The sequence below is a fragment of the Lactuca virosa genome, chromosome 4, assembly GCF_052849685.1.
Source record: "Lactuca virosa cultivar CGN04683 chromosome 4, Lactuca_virosa_CGN04683_v6, whole genome shotgun sequence".
Taxonomy (NCBI): domain Eukaryota; kingdom Viridiplantae; phylum Streptophyta; class Magnoliopsida; order Asterales; family Asteraceae; genus Lactuca; species Lactuca virosa.
In genome coordinates, this window is record NC_136429.1 from 181,796,017 (window position 1) to 181,803,863 (window position 7,847).

Consider the following 7,847-nt stretch of genomic DNA (forward strand, 5'->3'; position numbering starts at 1 on the left):
CACGCTATCCCATATGAACAACACACTCTACTACAACCTCGCCATTAACATGACATTCATAAACCTTAACTACCGATTGGGGATCTACTACGATTGAATCGAGGCCAACTCGATGTACCATCCAAAGATTTCCAATGATAAAGGTTTAAGGGTTTTATTTAGGGCATAAGAAGGAGACCACTCAGCCCTTGTGGCCATGGAGGTTCGCCTGCAGTGACTCCAGGTCATGAGGCAAAGCTTCATGTTTGCAGCGGGGGATTAGTCGGTGCGCGAAAGCTGGAGCGGAAACCCTCGTTAGGGAAGTTCCCTTTCCAAAAAAAAAAAGGAGAATAATGTATTAATGTATGGTAAAACTTACACAAGTGATGATTCATGTAATTTAAATAATATATGGAAAAACTTACGAGTGACGATTCATGTAATTTACTCATATATCTATTATGGTAAAACTTTTCAATAAGCTTATAAACTTATAATTGAATAAATGCAGAACTTGAAAAATAGCTTGTTAATAAAAGAAAAAAAAACTCTTTATTTTTTCAAAAATATATACTATCATGTATACTTTAGCTTGTGGGAAAATGAATTATAAACGCAACGAAGTTCCAAACCGTTCAAAAAACACCAATTATGTTTTGTCTGTTCAAGAAAACTCAACAAACTTAACCTTTTGTCTAAAAAGTCCAACTAACTTATACTTCTCATTTAGGGTCAACCGTCTAATGAAAGTCAATGAATGACATGACTTATGACCCCAATCATGTTTTGTTTGTTGAAAAAAGATGATTGGGGTTTTTGAATGGTTTTGAAACTTCGTTGGTCTTACAAGTAATTTTCCGATATTTAATTACACGTCATAAGCCATGTCATTCGTTGACTTTAATTAGCCGGTTGACCCTAAATAGGAAGCGAACGAAAGTGTAGTTCGTTGGATTTTCTTGAACAGAAAAAACATAAGTGTAAGTTAGTTAGTTGGACAAAGTGTAAGTTCATTTGAACTTTTTTAGACTTTTTTAGACAAAACATAAGTGTAAGTTAGTTAGATTTTCTTGAACGAAAGTGTAAGTTAGTTGGACTTTTTTTTTTTAGACAAAATGTTAGTTCGTTGAATTTTGAAAAGACAAAACATAATTGGGTTTTTTGAGCTGTTCTAAAACTTAGATGACCTTTTAAGTCATTGTTTAACGGCTGCAAGTGCTGGCAGCTGCTAATGTTGGTTCTCCGGCGCGTTCTTCCAAAGTCCAATCTTCCTCCGCCAATTCTAACTGAGAACTGCAAACATCAAGTACTTAATCACCTGTAAGATGAGACTGAAAACCGATGATTTATTGCAAACAGTCAGCAGATCTCATATGCAGTCTCAAAAATCAATACAAATCGATCAAAGAAATCCACCAAATCCATTCCCAACTAATCACCAGAGGACTTCTTTCTCTCCACCCTTCATCCGCCTCCTACCTACACGCCACCATCCTCCATACCTTCAACTCCGTCATCTCTGCCCCTCCACAGCCGCCGCATCGTCATCAGCCCATTTCAATCCACTACCCCCTTTCTATATTCAACCTCATCAGCAACCCTTCGATTTTTTGTTGGAACACCATCATTCGTTCCCATACTCTCCTCTCTTTACCTGAAAATGCGGTTTTCTTCTTTATCAGAATGCGGCGGCGATGTGTTCGTCCAGACGCTCACACCTTTCCTTTCGTTCTAAAAGCTTGCGCACAACTCCGTGAACTTTCCCTTGCAAAAACCATCCAGTCTCAGTCGTTGAAGTTCGGGTTCACGACCGACGTATTCGTCTGTAACAATCTTATTCACGTGTATTGTCACTGTGGTCTTATCGATGATGCGTACAAGGTGTTCGACGAAAGTGCTCACAGAGATGTTGTATCCCACAATGTAATCCTTGATGGGTTAGTGAAGGCTGGGGAAACCAAACGTGCTCGTCAAGTGTTTGAAGAAATGCCAACTAGGGATTCAGCAACATGGGGCACAATGTTGTCTGGTTATACACAAACGAAACACTACAACGAGTGCTTAGATCTATACGATCAAATGCTTCTTCTAGGGATCCATCCCGACAACACATCATTGGTTTCTGTTCTCTCCTCCTGTTCACGATTAGGGAAATTAGAAAAAGGTAAAGAAGTTCATGATTATATCAAACATAGTAAGATTCAAATAGATTCGTTCTTGTGTACAGCATTAGTGGATTTCTACTCCAAATGTGGTTGCATAGAGATAGCCATGGAGATATTTGAAGCAACATCTGACAAGAATCTGTTCACCTGGAATGCAATGCTTGTTGGGTTAGCTATAAACAGTCATGGCAAAATGTTACTAACCTTTTTCTCGAAAATGGTGAAGAACAGAATCAAACCAGATGGGGTGACGTTTCTTGGTGTTCTGTTGGGGTGTAGTCATGCTGGTTTAATCGATGAAGCAAGAACACTGTTTGCGGAGATGGAGGTCGTCTATGGAGTTCCTAAAGAGCTGAAACATTATGGATCCATGGCGGATTTACTTGGAAGAGGTGGTTTGATAAAAGAAGCGATGGAGATGATAGAGAGTATGCCAATGTCGGGTGATGTTTTTGTTTGGGGGAGTTTGCTTGGAGGGTGTAAACTCCATGGAAACGTTGAAGTTGCAGAGAAAGCTGCCGAGTGTATTATGGAGATTAGTCCTGAAGATGGTGGAGTTTATTCAACAATGGCTGATATTTATGCAAATGCAAAACGTTGGGATGATTTAACGAAGATTAGGAGGTTGAGAGATTCAAGGAGGGTGAAGAAGAATGCTGGATGCAGTTTGATCGAATTGAATGGTGTTAGTCATGAGTTTGTTTCGGGTGATGATTTGCATCCGAGAACTCATGACATTTATTTGGTTTTAAATGCTATTTCTCAACACCAATTCGAAGTCCAAATTTAGGGTTAAAGAATGAACAGCAACAACATAGGGGGATTGATGTCTACAGTTATGTTTCTAACAGGGATAGAATAACTTTGTCACATAAATTATTATATTAATTTGGCATGTGCAAAAATCTATGGTTGAGAAGTTATTTCTATTTTCAACCTTTGATAAAGGATATATCATATATAGTTTATAAAGATCTTACTAAAACAAAACATAGCTTCATGTTTACTGTTGAAGAAAATGGGTATCTTATTCTCTTACGTTGCTTCTATATTAAATGTTATGCTTGTTACGATTCCAAAATACTATATTAAATTTATTCTTTCAAGCCAACTTTGTGAATTGTTGGGTGAAAGGAAATAAATAGAACTAGAATTAGCAAGAGAATAAAATTTTATGTTGTTTTGTAATCGGAAATGATTCTCTATTCATTCCATTTCATTTGATAAAACAAATATCTCTATCATAATATTTATTAAATTTCAGTTTTTATTGTTCACACAAAGACAAAGACGTGATATTAAAACAAACAAACAAACAAAAAAGAAAATCTCCAAATGGTCCAACATATTTTCATGTAACCCTGAACTTCCTAGCTTGTTGATAAACAACAAAAGGAGAAGAATAAGAATCAATAGATAGCCCACAACCACAAGAAAAAGGAAACCAATTGAACCCTCAAGATGACTTCTAATTTCCAAAAATATCCATTTTTTCTTTCTAAAAAAATATATATTTTGGAAAAGAATCGAACTCATGCTTATATATGCATTTACTTGTAGGTGCGAGTGCACACAACCAATGGGAATGGAGAAAAGAAAGCTTAAAATTCTTTGTTGGTTACTCATGATTCTTTGTTTAGCCCAAATCCCATCAAGATTGGCTCTTGAAAACATAAGAATTGCACATTCAAAAAGTCTAAGGGCTCTAGTCCAAGAATCTCAAGGTAATACTCGTTTATTTTAAGCATATTGATAAGATATTATCGTGTAAAGATCATATGATTTCTATACAGGTTTAAGGATAATGACTTTGAATGGCAACAGAGAACTCCTAGAACAAGATGCTGTGATGTTAGCAAAGGGACAAAAAGGAGGAAGGGGAAGCGGAGGTGGAACCATTGATCGTGTTCCTCATAAAAGCAAGTCATCGAATGAAGCCCCTCGTCAATTGGGAATATTTGTTGTGGGTGTTAGTTTTTGTATTCTTCAATTTATAGTATCATAAATATATTTTCATTATAAAGAGTTTTATAATCTATGATGTTTTGGGGGTTTGTTTGTTCAAGAACATTAGTTGTATTAGACTATGGCTTGGTGTTCGTTTCTTTAAGGAGAACTGTAGCTATTTTGTAATTTTGTCTAGCTTCTTGTTAGTGCGTTATTTATTTATTTATTTTTGTCGTTCGAAAAAAAAAAGACCCCATACTCCCATTAGAATGAGATAAATCAAAGATAGATGTCAACAATCATATCTCAATGAGATGGTGGTAGAACAACCGTTTAACAAGTTCATATGTATAACCTTTTACCTATGAAAACATGAACCTATAAATGGGAAAAAAACAATTAATAAGACATACTCATTGTGTGTTCTCTATATATATTTTTTTGTGTGGTTTTCATTTGCAAACAAATTGAATTGTATTATTGGATTCTCTTTCATTTTTATACTTTAAACAAAATCAAATATGTATGTATTTTTAAGATAAATTCTATTTTTTATCGGTGTTTAAAAACTCGACATAATTGATCGAGTATTCGGAATCAGAGAAAATCGGTCTAACTAGGTCAAATCTGTCAAACTCGGAATTTGATTTTTTTTAAATAAACAACTATAATTGTTAAGTAATTAGTTTAACATACATCATACATTTAGATGTTGTATGTTTTTTGTCTGCAGATCTTCTTGGCCTCTTCTGTCTGCGCCGCGTAGACCACGTGCATACATGAGGCTTCCCAGACTGTTTTTTTAAAGGCTGTAGTCCTAAAAAGGTTTGTGCGTCCTCTTCTTGACGCAAATGTGAACCAGAGTCTTCAAACCTGTTCAGACATCTTCTAACCTAAAAAACACATATATCTTAGGTTTTTTTTTGTTTTTTTTATTTATTTTTTTTAACTTATATTTTTTTCCAACTTTATCTATAATAAACAATTTGAAAAAAAAAAAGAGTTGCAATACTTAAAGAAAAAATGTGCGACGACACAATCATGACTTTTATGACAAATTTATAAATAAAACTTTAATTACAATAATTGTCGTTAGAGCTGTTTACATAGATATGAAAAAAAATCGTAATATCGTCTTATTTTTTTGTGTCAAATTTTATAAAACATTATTTAATGCAATATCATTCATTTCTTGGAATAAATACTTATGACCAATTTTCAATTGATTTAATTGAAAGGGTAAAATGAAAATTTTGAAATTTTCATTTAAAATCAAAGTTTCTTTCCATCCATTTTACGTGTTAAATTCTTTTATCCTTAATTACAATGTTTATGTATATCTTTGTGACAAAAGTTTGTTGATTTTTATCAAATATATACATTAATTCATACCATTTTATTTTCACTTTTTATATAATAATACATAAAAGTCGATCTACATTTCTTAATTATCTATAATAAAGTCATAAAATTATTCAAAAACTCTTTTAAGTTTTTTTTAAAAAAATTGGTTTAATTAGATTTTAGTTAATTCTAGCATCCTGCAGATGTTAAAAAACAAACAGTCTTCTTCTTTCAGACTGCAGACGTTTGGTACACATCTTTTACTGTAGAGGTCTGCACATGTGGTCCACAGAATGCAGACATTTTGCCTCAGAAAAAGCAAACATCGCCTTAGTTATTTGTAAACATCATGTTGTTTATTTTTTTATTTTTTCAGTTTAATAGAAATTTGGTGGAAAAGAACAAAAAACAGAAGGCTAATAATTATTTTTTTTAAAACGGCAAACTAACAAACATACTCTCCTAAATATCACCTATGTCTTCACCGAGACTTGAACACATAACCTTTCATTTGACAAAGTCGCTCCTTATCGATAGGTCATTGGTCATTTGGTTACTAATGATTAAATGATTAGTCTAGTGTTAAATAATGAATACCAAAATTTTAAAGTTTAACACTAAACATTTGAACACGTATTTTTGCTATTGATATTTATATATTTTGTTATAAATTTTAATAAACTCATGATATTTGATATATATATATATATATATATATATATATATATATATATATATATATATATATATATATATATATAATACTTCTACAATTAATTTGTTAATAAACTATTCAATATGGGTTCTCCTCGCCTAGACCGATTACTAGCTTAGTGTTACTTTATGATCGACCAATCTAGTATGGGTGAACATGGTATGTTACCGATTCATTTCTTCTTAAACTGTGTACCGTATCAATTATAGTTGGCATAAAAAATTGTTTATCAGTACCGTACCAAATATATTTGGTACCAATATATTTGTCTACCAATAAGTTTGTTGATAAATATTGATAAATTTATATACCAACTATTTTAATTTTCTATTATAAGATTAATGATAATCAAAGAAATCACGTAATTTTGACGTGTAGTAAAATAAACTAGTTACGTAGTTTTTTTAATTTACTAAATGTTCGACTGAAGTAACACTAATGTAACGTTTTAATTTTATAATTGAATGTGGTAATAACTATTACTAATACAACTAAAAGAATTATGTCATGTTCTTAAAACTATAAACAATAAATCCAATTGAAAATTGTAATATACGATTTCATATATATATATATATATATATATATATATATATATATATATATATATATATATATATATATATATACTTTCTATTAAATAAAATGAATTAAATGGAATTAATGTCATATTATTCATATGGTTAATTATTTTAGCACGTGTAGCAGCGAAGTTAACTAATAGCTAACATACGTTTTTTAATTTTGCTTTGAAAAGTTTATGTCCTATTAAGGAACATATTCAAAATTTGATAAAACTAAATAATTTTTTAAAATTGAATATCAAAATTTTATATCGAAACAATATAAAATTTGTTCTACTTATATTATGAAATCAAAACCGAAACATATTTTTATCTTTAACTCAAAACCACATACTTATATTTTTAAAATAAAATAGAAACATACTATTATTTCTATAATAACGTGTTTTTTATAATAACACATCATGTTTTTTTTTTCATTAAAATAAATATGTTTTTATAAGATAAATCTTAAAATTACATCATATAAAGATTAAAAAGTAGTAAAATAATGTTTTTATGCTTCAAATATTTTTAGATAAAAAATAGAAAATGAAAACATTTAATTATGTATTGTAATTTAAATATTTTAACTAAAATCTAGACAACAAAAATTATATATATATATATATATATATATATATATATATATATATATATATATATATATATATATATATATATATATATATATATATATATATATATAACAAATTTGCGAAAAAAGATGACCAAAAATGTAAAAAGAACAAAAATGAGAGACTAAAATTGTAATATTTCAAATGGTAGTATAATTTCACAAATGGTCCTTAAGCAAGTTTCACAAAATGACAGAAATAATCATTATCCAAAATTATTTCAACTTAACGAATCCATCTAACGGACATCTACGGTAATGACCATTTGTATGCAATGTTTGTTCCGTAGGGACAATCTCAGGAAAACAAGTTTCGTAAAGACCGTTTCAGGAAAAAAAAAGTGTAAAGCTAAAAGACCATTCGTGTAATTTACTCCCAAAAATTTCAAATTTTTAAATTTTAAATGTCAAATGTTTTAAATTTCAAGTAATACTCATAAATTTTCAAAATTTCAAATTTCAAATTTTAATATTTAAAATTTTTAAATATTTATTTC

The 7,847-nt window shown here is 30.5% G+C and overlaps 1 protein-coding gene and 1 long non-coding RNA gene across 3 annotated transcripts; both read left to right on the top strand.

Annotated features, from left to right (window-relative positions):
• Positions 1-1,164: 1,164 nt before the first annotated feature.
• LOC145107789 (Pentatricopeptide repeat (PPR) superfamily protein) lies at positions 1,165-3,118 on the top strand. 2 transcript variants are annotated; one of them, XM_079044740.1, is made up of 2 exons: positions 1,165-2,143; positions 2,207-3,118. In XM_079044740.1, the coding sequence occupies exons 1-2, from the start codon at positions 1,321-1,323 to the stop codon at positions 2,932-2,934; spliced, it is 1,551 nt and encodes a 516-aa protein (XP_078900866.1). In that variant the 5' UTR covers positions 1,165-1,320; the 3' UTR covers positions 2,935-3,118. The 2 variants fall into 2 exon arrangements, with proteins under 2 accessions (XP_078900866.1, XP_078900865.1); XM_079044739.1 differs by having other exon boundaries at positions 1,165-3,118.
• A 340-nt stretch (positions 3,119-3,458) lies between these two features.
• On the top strand, positions 3,459-4,269 carry LOC145168637 (uncharacterized). The gene is made up of 2 exons (XR_013741978.1): positions 3,459-3,868; positions 3,938-4,269. It is a non-coding gene; the product is annotated as an uncharacterized LOC145168637 (long non-coding RNA).
• The last annotated feature ends 3,578 nt before the right edge of the window (positions 4,270-7,847 follow it).